Consider the following 17,613-nt stretch of genomic DNA (forward strand, 5'->3'; position numbering starts at 1 on the left):
CATTCCTTGTTTAGCTCGCTGCCTCTATTCTCTCTAATAGATCTCAAGCAGCTAAATATCTAAATTGTTTCTCAGATCATCTCCCCATATTTAATGGCATTCCTCAGGGGACTATTCTAGGCCCTCTCCTTTTTTCTCTTATGATTAACAGCCTTTCAACCCTTTATGACAATAGGTCGAAATTTGTTGACGACCTGACAGTTTTAGAGATGTATCGTAAAAATATTTTTAGCAACCCAATGGGCATACCTCCAAGATATTGCCTGTGAGGCCTCTTCCCTTGACATGACAGTTAACCCTTCTAAATCCGCAATAGTCTCAGTAAGTTTCCTTAAATCCCTCCCCTTTTTTTCTTGCTCCTATTCCTCCTGAAACCTCTGTCACATCTCTTAAACTCCTTGGTGTTACAATTTCTTCCAATTTGAAATGGGATGCCCATATAAATAATATCCTACGACAAGCAAACTCCTCGCTTTCCCTCCTACTTTTAAATAAATTTAGTTGCCCCCAATCACATTTACTACAAGTATACATTTCTTTTGTGCGTCCCATATTAGAGTATGCTTGTCCTGTGTGACACCCTGGCCTCTCAAATGAAGCAACACAGAAGATTGAAAATGTCCAAAAGAGAGCTCTAAGCATCATTTTTAAAGAGGGCAAGGTACCATATTTGCATTTGGTAAATATTTCAAAACTAGAGACCCTCGAGAGAAGAAGAAATAATTTGTGTCTCCGTTTTGGTAAGTTGGTACTTTTGAACCCCCGTGTTGCGAACCTTTTCCCTGAATATCATGTACCTGATAGAAATCGTCCTCCATGAACTGTGTCCCATCCTGTCCTCACATTATGTGCCATTCTCTGTATTACCTCGCGGTATAAGAAATTTTTGTCCCTTTTTTTACTGATATAATAAATAGTTGTTAATTTGAACATAAATTTTTATCTTATCTCTTACATGATAAAAAAGAAACAGCTCGTTTTTCTTTTTTTTTCTTTTTTTTGTTCCCTAACCCCTTTTTATGTTGTTTTTTAAACATTTGATAATGTATATATTTTTTTTCAGTTTTATCAGTTTTATCTTTTTAACTAGTTGCCATTTTGCAGTTTTTAGTATAACTGACAAAGGAATCATATAGCATTCCGATATATTTTTTTTTTACATTGTTTACCAATTTTGTTGTTATTGTGCTTTTGTTATGATTTTCTTGTTTATTTGTTTTTTTACGGACTTCAAAATTCAAATTCGGCCCTTCGGGACTTGTGATAGTAATTTTTCGAAATAAATATCTATCTATCTATCTATCTAACTAATCATTTTTATCAGAATTTTTCCGTTAATTTATTCCATTAGTTTAAGATTTTAATCCTCAGCTTCGGGGAAATATCAAGGGAAATGAGAATAGAAGATAAGAATTGAATCTAATTAGGCATAGCTAGCTTTTTTGGCCTCTAGAGTTTGATTCCTGTGAATGTTATTCTTAAATTTTTGATGATAATTTTTGCACTTCGTGGGCTGCGGTGAACCATTTTTCTGTGAACATTTTTGCGATTTTCTTGCATTCGCTATCCGTGTGCCGTTTTCTGTACAATAGAAAATCGTAAAATCATATCAATTGAGCCCTGTTTCAGGCCACCCACATCCAACACGGAGTTTGACACAGGTTGTGCAGATTATCGTTTCAACACGGGCCAAGGTCTTTTCAGAACCCGTGTTCAACCATGCTATTCTGGAGCGTTGCAATTTTGAGGAACTCGTGTCTAACACGCTTGAAACTTCTTCTTCATAGCTTTTTGAGGTCTGTGGATCCAGTGGGAGGTCCATTTACCTCTATGAAATTCCAGGAGAACATTCACTGGCTATAAAGTAATCTAAAGAAAATCTGCTAGTTGATTACATACAGCACACTGCTAGTAATAACGACATCTTTTTAGGATCATAATCATCAATCTATATATTTTGGTTTCCAAATTATGTGAGAGAGAGCAAGTGATAAGAGCATCAAACTAATTGATGACAGTAATTTCTCAGTCTCCCCGAATCTTGATTCCTTGGGTTGCATTCAAAAAGAACATGTTGTGCATTTTCTGAAGTCTGATGGCAGTTTCTGCATAGGAGTGTGTGGCGAATTCCCCATTTAAAAAGATCAGCATTAAGTAAAATACTTCCAGCTTTTAGTTTATAGTAGAGCATATTAAAGTCCTTAGATTTGAAAGGAGGATGCACAAAACGTTGGTGAACAATTTTTGTTTGGGCTCTAACAACCTCTCTAAAATTGAATGTCCTAAAATTTCTTTGGGGGAGGGATAGCTGCTGCCTTATTTGCAAAATTTTATCTGTCATTTCATTATATTTAATTTCTTTATGGCTTGGGATATGAAAACATGCTATGGAATATCCAGTTGAAAATAGATAACTGATTTTTTGGTGTATTCCTTTCAGGTCAAGGTCATCAGCATGATAATTTATTTGGCTAAGAAGATGGATTGAAGAAAGCGAATATGACAGGAACAGATTGTTCCCTGAAGGGGTCTTCAAATCAGTTAAGGCATCTAATGTCAGTCGTACTGCATGTAATTCAGCCGAAAGAACTGATGAATTACTCGGAAGGGGGGCATAAATATTCAAATTTAAGTCTGGAATACAGGCAGCTGCCCCAGCCTTAGAATCTTCAACGGAACCGTCCGTGTATACATGTACATAATTGGGAAAACGGGAATTCACACAATTTTCAAACATTATGTTAACCTCTTGGGCTGATTAGCATAATTTATTTTTTGGGAGCATGCCCTTAAGCCACTCAACATCTCCCATGGTGGGGAAATCACAAAGGGAAAAGATTCCATCACCTGAGAAGACCATTCTGGAAACTCCTTTAAATAGAGATCCCAGGAAGAACATACTGAGCTCATAGGGGGTGGTTTATTAAATGTTTTCTTGTATACAAAATGCTGATTACCATATGCTTGTACTCTGGTAAAATACCGACTTCTTTGAAGCAACGCTCTTTCCTGCAGAGGGGTGATCCCTAATAGTTTTCTTATTTTAAGAATTGGTGTTTCCTTATGAAGTCCCATAGCAATACGAACTGTTGAGTTTTGTAGCGACTCCAGCGTGTTAAACATATTTGAAGAACTATTAGCAAAAAACTGGATCCCATATCCCATATTTGCTCTAACATAAACCTTATAAAAATCAATTATTGTTTTAGGTGATCAACTCCATTTGGATTTAGCAAGCCGTTTTAGGACGCCAATCTCTGGATAATGTTACTTCTAAAACATTTGATGCGATCCTGCCATTTTAATTTGGAATCAAAAACAATTCCCAACAATTTCACTGACGATTCGTAATTTAGGGGGTAGCTATTCAAAGCAATATTTGGTATGGATGAATACGGGTAGTGAAATCCATAAGATGAACACGCTTTTAAGTTTTGCTGGGTTCGACAAGGAGAACCTGAAAATGATTTTTGCCCAGCCCGCTAAAAACACGCTCCAACCTGGTGTCTGAAACATACAACTTTGAAATATTGAAGAAGAGGCAACAGCAATGCTGGTAATTGAGAAGAAGAAGAGGAAATATTGTTCAATTTTGTCATGGCCAAAAATCTCAAGAAAAAGTAAAGTAGTCCCCATTGTATTCAGAAAAAACGACAAATTGAAATACACCAACTATCTTTAAAGTTATTTTTTTCCATAATTGGGATAGTGGGGAACACGGTTTGTTGATTAAATCACAAGGGACTCTCCCCTTGGGGTCTCTAACGCATGAGCACTTGCTTTATGGTGCACTATTAGGCCTTTGGCATGCTTTGACTGCTAACGTGCTTGCTGATAATCCCCTCTAATCCTGCCTATTGTAATTACATGGCTTCAAATTGCTGCAGAGTCAGAGTAGCCTATGTCTAGGCCTATAGGAGGGTAACCTAGGTCATGGGGCAGGGGGCAGCTGCCACATCCAGACCCCAATTTGCCACCCTAGCTGAAACTGTTTTTGTGAAAGATCTTGTCAAAACTGAGATAAGGCTGCATAATTCAAGCATTCAGAGAAACAGGTCCGTTCTGTTAAGTAGTCTAGGCTATATCTTTGCCTTTATGGTACTACATGGCTTGTGCCATCTTGAGCCATTAAAGGAGCCCCAAAGGTATTTTATATGAATTATCAAAGAGCATAAAAACATCAAATGATGTTTTCACTTTCATCCTACCTAAATTAGGCTATAGGCCTATAGCCCACTGCAAATTTACCTTCAACTCTTAACCCCCCTAATATGCAAATATATACCCTGAATTCACAGCAAATTTTTGAATCACAAAATTCAGTGCTATTTTTGTCAACAGCATTTGAAAAACTTGAAATGGTAGGAAAACGGTTTGAATTGAGTTGCCTAATAAATGAGGTTTGAATTGTTATAAATGAGTATTTTTGGAATATATTACTCTTGAACAACTTATTTATAAACTAGTGATATGTTTTTAACTACTCAATAACTTAACTAGTATTGAGAACTTCTTTGTGTGGTTACAAAATACCTTTGGGGCCCCTTTAAGGGCTCAAGATGTAATTTGCAGCAGAAGCCATTATTGTATTATGAAAGAGCATAAAAAAGGCATCAAATGATATTTTCACTTTCATCCTAACTAAATTATTATGTCACCTGCAAATTTACTGCTTGTTTTTCACTGTCATTTTCACTTGATTTGGGAAAATAGGCTGCAAATTTGCCCCCCCTCCCACCCTAAAATTTTGGTAAAATTACACCACTGTATATCTACTATATAGTGGACAACACACCCTTGAAGACTATTTCCAACTGTAGGCCTACTTAAGTGTCCAAACTGTAATAGAAAGCATGTTGCTAACTCCAAAGAGTATCCAATACTCATGGAGAAGCTATTTACTCCAATAATGTACCCATAAGGATTACTGCTGAGGTCTTGAAGAAGGGATTTCCAACTCATACAAAATATGCCCCCCCCCCTGATACACACATACTCCTTCCCTCTATGGACAACTAATCAACCTCCAGTTGAGAATCTCAACAAGAAGTACATGACTATGTTCAAAGAGACAGATCTTTGAACCTAGATTATAATATCACTTTGCAAATTGGTTTCTCAGATAGTGCCACTTAGACTTGAAAATGCAGCCCTTAGCCTAGTTAACTCAATTGAAAACCTCAACAGAGAAGCTTCAGGCACTTTCATCATGTCAGCAGATACCAGTAGCCCTGGAAAAATGGAAAGGAAACAAAGGGAAGGGGTATATATTTAGCCCAGATAAATAGGCTAAAGAGACCTAGGTTAGCCCTTCCTCAGACAAATGACAAGTTCTAGTGTTTTTCACTCTCTGATTTTGTTTTATTTTAGAGTTATTTGTATTTTATTTGTTTATATCTTTATATCTAGAATTGTGACAAATTATAAGTTAGATTTGTATTATTTACTATAATTGCATTGTATGTGTATTACAATTGCTGTATGACAGAACAAAATTGCATTATTTTTATTCCTGTTTTCAGTGCAGGCAATTGCTGCAGGTGAATAACCCCCTACCATGAGCATGATAAGGGATACATGTACAAATTCAGTGAATGTTGACTGACTTGAAACCCAAGCAAGCTAGTGATCAAACAGTTTGTGGTAACAAACTGTAAGTGAGGAGCAAGCCGGCTCAATGGTAACCAAAACTCTAGAAAACGGGTTTTTGATACCAATAGATACATCAAAAGAATCAGATTTCAATGCTGATTTCAAATATATAACTTACACGCCTGAGAAAATTTGGCTGATTTTCAAAAAAAGGGGGAAAGACCCCCTAAAAGTTATAGAACCTTAATGAAAATCACACCATCATATTCATCATATCAGAGAACCCTACTAAAGAGGTTTCAATTTCCTATCTACAAAAATGTGGAATTTTGCATTTTTTGCCAGAAGAAAGATCACGCATGCGTGTTTATTTGTTTGGTTGTTTGTTTGTTTTTTTTTCCAGGGGTGATTGTATCAACCCAGTGGTCCTAGAATATCATAGGAGGGAACGGAAATTAAAAGTTCTAGTGCCCTTTTTAAGTGACCAAAAAAATGGAGGGCAACTAGGCCCCCTCCCATGCTTTTTTTTCCCAAAGTCACCCAATCAAAATTTTGAGATAGTCATTTTGTTCAGCATGGTCGAAAATATGATAAATATGTCTTTTAGGATGACTTAATCCCCCAAAGTCCCCAGGGAGAGGGCTAAAAGTTATGAACTTTACCCAATGTTATCATATAGTATTGGTTATTAGGAAGTATACAGAAGTTTTTAGGAGGGTTTTTTTCTGGTAGTGGGGGGTTGGGTGGGTTGGGGGTTATGTTGGAGGATCTGTCCATGAAGGAAGTTTTCATGGGGGAAGGGAAATTGCCTTGAAGGGGGCACCAGACTTGCCAGCATTATTTATTGGTTATTGGGAAGTATACAGACATTTTCATGAAGGATTTTTTTCTGGAGGGGGGGGGGCTAGAGGAGGGGGTTACTCTGGAGAATCTTTCCATGGAGGATGTTTCTTTGGGTTAAGGGACATTTCTATGAAGGGGGCACTGGATTTCCAAGCATTATTTAAATAACAATCAGAAATTAAATAAAAAAAACAAGTTTTTTCAACTGAAAGTAAGAAGCAACATTAGAACTTAAAACAAACAGAAATTATAATGTATGTGAGGGGGTTCTCCCCCAAGTCAATACCTTGCTCTTTACACTACAGTTTTTTTAGTGCTTTCAAAAGAGCTATCTATTCTAATTAAACAGCCTTTGTGATTCAGGGGTTTGTGAATCAAAATTTTTTTTTAACTTTTAATGTAAAGAGTGTGGTATTGACTAAAGGAGAACTCCCTCATATACGTAATAACATAGCCTATATGTAATAAAAAAAAAACAATAAAAAACACAAGTGATGCAGCTCAATAGTAATTGAAACTTTTAAAAACGGAATTTTGATGTCAATAAATGCATCAAAAGAATGTGTTTATAATGCTAATTCTAAATATATAAATTTTATTAAGTTTAGTATTACCCATCAAAGGCTACAAGCCTGAGAAAATTTACCTGATTTTTTAAAGAGGGGGGAAACATCCCCTACAAGTGAAAGAATTTTAATAAAGTCACACCATCAGATTCAGCGTATCAGAAAACCCTATTACATAGGTTTCAAGCTCATATCTGCAAAAATCTGCAACTTTTTTTTCGTATTTTTTTGCCAGAAGAAAAATATACAAATATAGAAGTTAGTTACATAAGTTAATTTGTAAATTACGTCATAACCAAATTTAGAGACATCCATTTAGCAAAAGAAAAGTAGAATTTTTATGCAAATTTTGTTTACTTATTCAATGCCGACGAGCCAAAATAAAAGCTGCATTAACTAAAAAACAATCAGAAATTAAATAAAAAAACAAGTTTTTTAAACTGAAAATAAGGAGCAACATTAAAACTTAAAACAAACAGAAATTATTCCGTATATGAAAGGGGCTGTCCCCTCCTCAATGCCTCACTCTTTATGCTAAAGTTTGACTCTGTCTCACAACTTTATTTTTTAAAACAATAAAAAAGTTTAGTGTAAAGAGCGAAGCATTGAGGAGGGGACAGCCACTTTCATATATGGAATAATTTCTGTTCATTTTAAGTTTTAATGTTGCTCCTTACTTTCAGTTTAAAAAACTCGTTTTTTTTTATTTAATTACATAAAGCACAGAATAACCAAGTGATACAAATGTATATGACCTATTGGTTGAACACATCAAACAGCAACAGTCCCTAATCTTCTCCTAGGCTTAGAAGTTATTTTTAATTTTTCTATCAAAGAATATTTTGCTTTAATATAAGTAGCTCAGGTTAATAATGTGTAAGAAGCCTTTAAATGAAAATCAGATGTTTTATCTTGTGATTCTAGGCCTTCTATAAAATTGAATAGATGTTCCCCTAGAGAAATGGATGATAAAATTTTAGTTGATGAATTGATACTAACTTAGAATTACTTCTCATAAGATAATTATGTTAAGAAAACAGTACTTGCTTCATAATATACCAAAAAAAACAGGGCAAATCTATACTATTTTATATATCATAATTTAGCCAGGAAGAAAGTGAGAACATCACTTGATGCTCTTTTTTATGCTCTTTCCAAATATAATAATTGTTTCTGATATAAGTTCTATTTTAAGCCCTTACTAGGGCTTAAAATAGCTTGTAGTGACCAAGAGTTTAAAAATACATTTCTAAAAAACATATAGTGAAATACATTCTTCAATTGTTAATTTTATGCTCATTTTTGTAGTTTTGTTCTTGTTGTTGACAATTCACCCGCAGGGCCTATAATGGTCTCATATAGCTTTGGGCTATAGACTATTATCTTAAATTCCATTGCCCTGCAGCTAAGGTAAATTGGTAAATATGCCATTCTCAACATAATTTAACTAAGATGAAAGTGAGTCTTAGTTCAAAAACTGTTTCTGGAGGAAATTTCATTTTTAGCCCTTAATGGGGCCCCAAAATGTTGGTAACCTACATTCAAAATTATAGATAATTGTTTCTGTATTTGAAAAATAGAATATTGTCAATTACCACTGTAAAGAAAGCAGTTTAAAGTCAAGTATAAGACAGTGTTATGTTTTCTTTAATTATATAGAATAAAAAAAAATTCATGCAGGTGACTTTAGAATTTTCTATTTTTCTGTATGACTTTATTCATATTTACTCTGTAATAGAGTGAGGTATAAAAAGTTATCTGTATGACTTTATTTATGAATAAACTTTATTTCCTACTAAAAAGACATAATGTCACTGGCCAAGTAATAAAAGGAAAAATAACAACAAAAATAGCACCAAATAAGAAACATACAAATATAAACAAGCAGAACAACAAATGGGCACTAATATTGCAATGTGTTGCACAGTTCATTTTCTTTTGAACTCATATAAAACTTCTCTAGGCTACATATCAGCTACATATACAATTTGTTATCCCTAGCCAGTTATTTTCTAGAAACATCTTTCAACTTTTGGTTATTATGGGCTGTATTGAACTATTTTAGACCTTTAGGGGCTTACAATGTAATTTACCCCAGGCAATTATTGAATTATCAAAGAGTATAAAAAAAGGCATTAAGTGATATATTCACTTTCTTCCTAGCTAAATTATGTTATAAACTACAAATTTACTGGTAAATCCTGCAATGGCATTGATGAGCAATGACAGACTCAACTGCACCCCACTCTGTCTTCCATGGTTGCATCTGCCAGTCAACACCACATTTGAAGGCATTGGTTGTGGGGCTGTTACTGTTTCATCAATCAGTAAATTCCAGTAGGACAGAATTCTATGTAAGAAGAAGTAGTAGCTGTGCACATCTGGGCTCTCTTCCAAAATAGCCTCAATGAATGGCCTCTTGTCTTCTCCTGGGTGTATAGTGGACAATAAGATGGAGAGTTATCATTGGTTAATAACTTCATAGTCAGGATCAGGTCTCCCCTTTTTCTTCTAGAAACTAGTGATGGTAGCTTAATTTTTCTTAATCTTGCAGGAGAGTCAAGACTTTCCACTCCTCTATGTATGGCCTTTCTTTGAATCTTTCCAAAGTCAGCCACATGATCCATATTAAATAGGAGAGGCAAGAGTCATTCCATAATAAGCAAAATTTCCTATAAATAAAAATGTTGAAGAAAATATATATAAATAAATAAAGTAAATATAAAATAAAAACATATAAATAAAACTCCAAAAAATGATGGAATTCTTACTTTTTGATATGCATAATTCCTTATTTGTTCCATAATAATAATAATAATGTATTATCAAAGCTTTTTTACAGCCATATACAAAACAAAAAAGAAAAGAAAAGAAAAAGGATAAATAAAATGAAGACATACTAAAATCACTATCCTCTTAATCAACATTCATACCTTTCAATGCAAAATTTACCACACTTACTACTGTCTGTGGTGAATCTGAACTTAAAATCCTCCAAAGTAGCCAATCATTACCCTCTTTCAAAATTTCTCCCCTTATGTGAGAAAGCCGCCGGCATCACAGGAGGAAATGACCCAGCCCAAATCCAATCTCACCACATTTTAGACAAGTATGCTGCGTTTCTGGACCTTCTCTATTTTTCCAAACTTCTTTTCCTTGTATTGGTAGACAATTGGCTCGAAGCTGAATCCACGTTTTCATATACTTACTAGGTAATCCCAGCTTCAAATATGTCTCCTGTCCATAAATCCGCTTTATATCTATACAAAGTAAGACTAGTCGACTTATCTAAAGCTGTCCACCAAAGTTGAATTTCCTGGTCGTGCAATCTTGCTTGGAATTCCTTTATGAAGTTTTCTTGGTCCAGTGGTCCCTGTCCTCCATTCCACGCGTCTGAAAAGCCTGTTTCCTGTAGTATTTTTCTGATCTGTGCTGTCCAAGTGGTTTTAATTTTTTGGGTGAGAAGATCTTTATAAGCAGTAAAAATAAGTCTTTCCTTGGGTAAATTCAGGATTTTGAGCCAAAACTTGATCATCTGTATCTTTCTATGTATTTTTAAACTGTAGATGCCTAGGCCACCTTTCAATACTAGAGAGTAAGTTGTTTTACACAGCCAATATGCATGCCTGTAGTATTGTAGTTGTAGAGTTTCTAATCCTTGTGCAGTCTGGTAGCCCCAAATTTCTGTCCTGTAATGCAGTATGGGTGAAACTTTTGTGATAAATATATGCTTATGAAGGCTGAGATCGCTTATTCCTGTTGTAACGTTGCTTCTGTAAATACCGAAAAGTGCATTTTTCCCTTTTGTCGTAGTTGCTGATATATGTTGTGTCCATTTACCATTTCGAGTTACTGTAAAGCCAAAATATGTTGCTTTCTCTTCTATTTTTAAAATTTGACCTTCCAAATAAAACTTAGGGGGTAGCTCTGGCTGCTTTTTGTTAAATATCAATATTTGGCTTTTTGATACATTAGCCTTCAGTTTCTTTTTCTGCAGATATTCTGCTAGGATATTCAGTAGGGACTGTAGATTCTTCTCAGAATCAGTCAGTAAAATTATGTCATCTGCGAAAAGCAACATTGAAAGATTCAAATTTCCAAGACGAAGTGTTGGTGCCCATTGGCGTTGGAAAAATTGCACTATATCATTAATAAATATACAAAATAATTTTGGAGATAAAGTAGTTCCCTGTAAAACTCCCTTACTTACAGGAAAAGAGGAAGAGACACCCTGTTGCGGAATTTTCACAAAACTTTTAGTCCATGAATACATCAAAGCTATCATATTCATAAACTGATGTGGTAATCCAATTTCACTCAAAGCTTCAAACAACAAAATTCTATCTACGTTATCCAACGCTTTCTGTAGGTCCATAAGTGCAGCGTATAATTTACTATTTCCTTTAGAATATTTTTGTATCATTGCATTTAAAATGAATGCTCGATCCACTGTCGAATATCCCGGTCTGAATCCACCTTGTTCTTCATTTAGAATACTATTCACCTCCATCCATTTACCAAGCCGTTTGTCCAAAATTTTTCCCCCACTGTTTAAGAGACTTATAGGTCTATAGTTTTCATGAACGGCGGGGCTACCTTTTTTAAATAGGGAAAATACGAGTGAGGTCTTCCAAGTTAGTGGCCAATGTGTCGTATATATTACTAGGTTAAACAATGATGTTAACACGGGGATGATGATATTCCTTATCGATTTAAATATCTTAACTGGGATTCCGTCTAGCCCAGGTGCTGAGCCCCCTCTCATTTTTTGCAGTGAATCATTGATTTCTTCTGGGGTAATGGGTTCAAAGAGGGCGTAATCTGTTTCTCTAAGAGGGAAAGGTCCTTGTTCGCAATCTGCTTGCTTTATCCTTTCCTCTAGTGTGTTGTTCGTTTTTTCTGCATCTTTCTGTTGTGATTGAAAATAAGATGGCCATGTTTCCGGTGGTGGAATTTTCAGGGAATCGTTTCTTTGTTTATTGGATGACATATTTTTCAACTTATTCCAGAACTCTTGGCTTCTGCTTTCTTTAAAACTATTACATAAAGCTGCCTGTTGCTGAAATCAGTATTCTTTCTTTTTAATTATTTTTTTATGCTTTTTTCTTGCTTGACTCTCTTCTTTTCGCGCAAAATTTTTTTTCTCTTAATCTAACAAGAATGTTTTTAATTCAATGATTATATTATTCAGTTTAGAACAACTTTCTTTAAACTCTTGGTCAAAAAAGCATTCTGTTTTTCTTTTCTTGATTTCATAGAGGTATGAACATTACTTACGATTCCCATCAGCCTTTAAACTACTTCAATTGTTTTCGGTAATTTCATATCAGACCTTAACTGGCTCATTATCAAGGAGGCACACTTGTGCCTCTATAAAGAGGCGACCCACCACAATGTTAAGCGATTTCAGGTCCTAGAGGTGGCAGAGAGACGGCGGAAATCGCATTTTGTAGCCCAAGCTCAAACTAAGAAACTTGCAAAATTTCATCATCCTCCGACTTTATCTTCATCGGGTAAACTGGGCCGGAAGTTTCGACCCTCCCACCAAAGCCCCCCTTTAACGTTGTCCGATTGGGCTGAAATTTAGAGATTAAGCTTTCCTAGGGCCCGGGAGCTTATCCTCGATATTTCAGCTCAATCCGATCACTCCTTCCCTGTTTTCCAAAAAACAAATATAGCCACTTAAAATTCATTTCTTTTTTTTCTTAGCCACGCCTACAGGCCACAGTTTGCAACGGATCCGGGTGAATAAGGACTCATTCGAAGCATAATTCGACCTGTTAGGGCCTTTCGATATTTTCAGACCGAAAAAATTATCCCCCGAATTTACATTTACGAGGCCCTCCTCAACGCCTCGCTCTTTACGCTAAAGTTTTTATTGTTTAAAAAAAAGAGTTGTGAGAAAGTCAAACTTTAGCGTAAAGAGCGAGGCGTTGAGGAGGGCACAGTCCCTTTCATATACGGAATAATATCTGTTCGTTTTAAGATTTAATGTCGCTCCTTAATTTCAGTTTAAAAAACTTTTTTTTTAAATTTAAAGGCTGCGAAAGCGGGGGGTTTGGGGGGCGGCAGCCCCCAACTATGCCTCCTAATTCCTGTACGTTTTAAGGTTCGACCTTGTAACTTAGCCTCTTTAACTCTTTAGAAAACGTAGTTTTTTTCAAATAATTAAATTTAAGGTCCAAACCCTTTCTAGCCTCCTACAGTTCAAAATCAAAAGTTTACGCCAGGAAAAATCAAAAAGTTTCAGGGCCACTATTTACCTTACATGCACTTCGGAACAGGAACTAGCCCTTTTCATTTGTGCCACAAAAAATTTCTTTGAAAAATGTGGCCATGTCTTTCCATGTTCTTCGAACTGCTCGAATATTACACTAAAAATGTGATTTCAAGCTTTACTCTCCACAATCTGTCTGGATTCACCTTCAAGTTCGCGGAAATTCGAATGGAAAGTCATAACTATTCATCTACATCCACAGAAAAACATAGAAAGTGATTGAAGATTTTCTTTCCAAGTCGCAAAATCCGCCATCAGGTTGTGCAAATTTCAGAGTTCAAGAGTTGCCATCTTTGGGGCAACCTAGTAAAGAACAAAGAGATCAGATATCACTCTAAAGTTGCAGTTTAGAACCCAAAGAGTTATTAGTTGATTGAAAAGCCAAGATCTAACATGGCTGATCAGATATTACTTTAAAGTTGCAGTTTAGAACCCAAAGAGTTCCTAGAAAAATAAAAATCTAACATGGCTGACTTTTCTTCTAGAACTAATCTGCTAACAATAAGTAATTCATAATGTGTATTGCTTTTCTTCCATGTAGTCCCCAAAACCACGTAAAAACCGGTGCCGCACCGCCGAAAGAATTTCAGTGACCCACCACAACAAATGCTTTAACGCACCAGTACTTCGTCATCATATAATGGTATATAAAAAAAATTATATATCCTGCTATTTCTTTGAATTTACTCATCTACTTCGGATCCGGGTTATCTTTCACTTGGTTATGTACCCACTAATGTCTAAAAGTTGTTATTTTCAAGAATTCTATTCATAGGATTGAAATACTGCCCAGAAAACCTTGTAACCAGTCAGACCAGTGATCAGTCAATACTACCCCTAAAATATTGAGTGCAGAGGTCCTGTAAATAGAACCAGGATAAACCGTAAATATTTATTTTTTTATATCATGCTTCTACTGGACAATGTCTGCACAACTTTACAGCAAAATTGACTGAATAATATACAGAAAGAAATAAACTGTATTTAACTTACCAGTGGCTCTCCAGGATTTTTTCCTTATTTCGCAGAAAACACTGAAAAATCAATTTTCGATTATTATGTGTGGATAGAACCTTAAACTTTTATTATTACTACTACTACTACTACTAACAACTCACCACAGCCCCAAGCCGCCTGAGGCCAACAAAGCTACATTGGATCATTCAACTATACTGAACAAAATCATTATCTGAAAATTTTGACCAGATAAATCTGGAAAAAAGGGGCGTGGGAAAGGGGTAGTTACCTTCATAAAAGGGCCCTAGTTTTCTAGGACAATTATTTAGATATGATCATTCCTGAAAAAAAAAAAAAAAAAAAAAAAAAAAAAAAAAAAAAAAAAAAACACTCATCCATGATCTTAATTCTGGCAAAAACAAATTTGCATAGGAGCTTGAAAGTTCTACAAGTTCTACAGGAGGCTTCTCTGTTGCGCTGAATCTGATGGTCTGATTTTCTGACACTAAAGTTGATGAATCTTATATAGATAGATAGATAGATAGATTGTGTATTTCAAAAAGCCCAAGAGCCATATACACACAAAAAATATGAAAATAGAAAAATTGCAACAGAGCAAATTACACTTTAACGTTGTCCGATTGGGCTGAAATTTAGAGGTTAAGCTTTCCTAGGGCCCGGGAGCTTATCCTCGAAATTTCAGCTCAATCCGATCACTCCTTCCCTGTTTTCAAAAAACCAAATATAGCCACTTAAAATTCAGCATCATTTCTTTTTTTTTTCTTAGCCACGCCTACAGGCCACAGTTGGCAATTGATCCGGTTGAATGAGGACTCATTCGAAGCAGAATTCGACCTGTTAGGGCCTTTTGATTTTTTCAGACCGAAAAAATTATCCCCCGAATTTACATTTACGAAAAACCTCGTTTTCCTATAAGAACCCGCTACAAGCGGGCTAGCCCGCGAAAACGCGGGCTCGTTTTCCTATAAGAGCCCGCAAGCGATTTCCGGTCCTAGCGGTCGCAGAGAGACAGCAGTAATCGCATTTTGTAGCCCAAGCTCAAACTAAGAAACGTGCAAAATTTCACCCCCCTCCGACTTTATCAAGGAGGCACACTTGTGCCTCTAAAGAGGCGACCCACCACAATGTTAAGCGATTTCAGGTCCTAGAGGCCGCAGAGAGACGGCGGTGATTGCATTTTGTAGCCCAAGCTCAAACTAAGAAACGTGCAAAATTTCATCCTCCTCCGAATTTATCTTCATGGGGTAAACTGGGCCAGAAGTTTCGACCCTCACACCACAGCCCCCCTTTGATGTTTTCTGATCGGACTGAAACTTAAAGGTTAAGTTGTTCGAGAGCCCGGGAGCTTGTCCTAAAAATGTCACCTCAATCCTATCACTCCTTCCCAGTTTTCAAAAAACCAAATAAAGCCAGTTAAACTTCATTTCTCTTTTTTTTATGTTATCCACGTCTACAGGCCACAGTTGGAAACTGATCCGGGTGAATGAGGACTCATTCGAAGCAGAATTCGACCTTTTAGGGTCTTTTGATATTTTCAGACCGAAAAAATTATCCCCCGAATTTACATTTACGAAAAACCTCGTTTTCCTATAAAAGCCCATGTTAATTTTTCCCGCCACAACCCCCCTTTAACGTTGTCTGATCGGGCTGAAATTTAGAGGATAACTTTTCCTGGGGCTTGGGAGCTTATCCTAGAAATTTCAGCTCAATCTGATCACTCCTTCCCTGTTTTCCAAAAAACAAATATCAAGTTTTATGGGGATTTGCTTGCTTTAAAAGATAGATACACTTTACTAAAAAACAATTATAATTGTGTCTTTTTAGTGCAGCGGTCGAGACTCTTGACTCTCAGTCGGAAATCACGGGTTCGATTCATCGTCAAAGCTAATTTTTTATATACTGAACTTAAATTTTAAAAAAGAAACTCAGTTTCTTTTTTAAATTATTTGAAAAAATTACGTTTTCTAAAGAGTTAAAGAGGCTGAGTTATAAGGTCGACCCTTAAAACGTACAGGGATTAGAAGGCACAGTTGGGGGCTAACATCTAAGAGTTAGTCAAGCAATAATAAGTAATAAACTGTACAAAAACGTGCAGAAATTATTTGAAAAAAACTACGTTTTCTAAAGCGTTAAAGAGGCTGAGTTACAAGGTCGAACCTTAAAACGTACAGGGATTAGGAGGCACAGTTGGGGGCTGCCGCCCCCAAACCCCCGCTTTCGCAGCCTTTAAATAAAAAAAGAAAGTTTTTTTTAAACTGAAAGCAAGGAGCGACATTAAAACTTAGAACGAATAGAAATTATTCCGTAGGCCTATATGAAAGGGGCTGTTCCCTGCTCAACGCCCCGCTCTCTACGCTAAAGTTTGACTTTCTCACAACTCTTTTTTTAAACAATAAAAACTTTAGCGTAAAGAGCGAGGCGTTGAGGAGGGCACAGCCCCTTTCACATACGGAATAATTTCTGTTCGTTTTAAGATTTAATGTCGCTCCTTACTTTCAGTTTAAAAAAACTTTCTTTTTTTATTTAAAGGCTGCGAAAGCGGGGGTTTGGGGGCGGCAGCCCCCAACTGTGCCTCCTAATCCCTGTACGTTTTAAGGTTCGACCTTGTAACTCAGCCTCTTTAACTCTTTAGAAAACGTAGTTTTTTTCAAATAATCTCTTGTACTGGTTCACTAAGAAAAGCCTCTTGTACAGATAGCCATTGTTCTTTCGACCATTTGCAATAAATCCGGGGCGGAATTTTCGGCTTGTTTTTTCTTTCACCTTTATCTTTAGCCAGTATCCTATTTTGATTCATTGTTGACCTTCTACGTCCATATTCTTTCATCTTATATTCTAATTTAAGTGGGAAATGATCAGATCCAGACTGATGGATTACTTTTACATTAAGAGATTCAGCCTCAAGTCCCGTGTCCACCAATACATAATCAATTAAACTAAAACAAGGTTCAGAAACGCAAGTGTACTCACCCAAATCACCATCTTCTCCAAATCTACCATTCCCAATCGCTAGCCCATGACCTCCGCACAATGCAAGCAGCTTCCTCCCCCATGAATTAATTCTTCTTTGTGGATCCTAGCTACTTCGTGGGATAAGGTAAAGTGAAGGTATCATCTCAAATAAAAGGTCATCTTCGTCTGAAACAAAATCTAAATTTAATTCTTGTTGTACGGAAGTATATGCGTTAAAATCACCTGCTAGAAAAACTAAATCACTTGGGTAATAAGATTTCACTAAACTCAACTCTTCCTCTAATATATACCATGTATCCTCAATACAGTATGATCTATTTTCTGGGGAAACATATACAAATCCAAAAATAAACCATTTTTCCAGAAACTTTCCGCGTAACCAAA

The 17,613-nt window shown here is 36.0% G+C and overlaps 1 protein-coding gene across 2 annotated transcripts in view; it reads left to right on the forward strand.

The window, feature by feature from the left end:
* The first annotated feature begins 3,590 nt into the window (after positions 1-3,590).
* The window catches only part of LOC148940511 (uncharacterized), a 61,680-nt gene continuing 47,657 nt past the window's right edge, over positions 3,591-17,613 (forward strand). For both annotated transcript variants that reach the window (XM_089104894.1, XM_089104895.1), the window contains exon 1: positions 3,591-3,620. In XM_089104894.1, coding sequence (XP_088961020.1) covers positions 3,598-3,620 — 23 coding nt within the window. In that variant the 5' untranslated portion in view covers positions 3,591-3,597. The remainder of the gene's footprint in view (positions 3,621-17,613) is intronic.

Source organism: Artemia sp. Qi Xiang Cuo, chromosome 19 (genome assembly GCF_049724085.1).
Source record: "Artemia sp. Qi Xiang Cuo chromosome 19, ASM4972408v1, whole genome shotgun sequence".
Classification (NCBI taxonomy): domain Eukaryota; kingdom Metazoa; phylum Arthropoda; class Branchiopoda; order Anostraca; family Artemiidae; genus Artemia; species Artemia sp. Qi Xiang Cuo.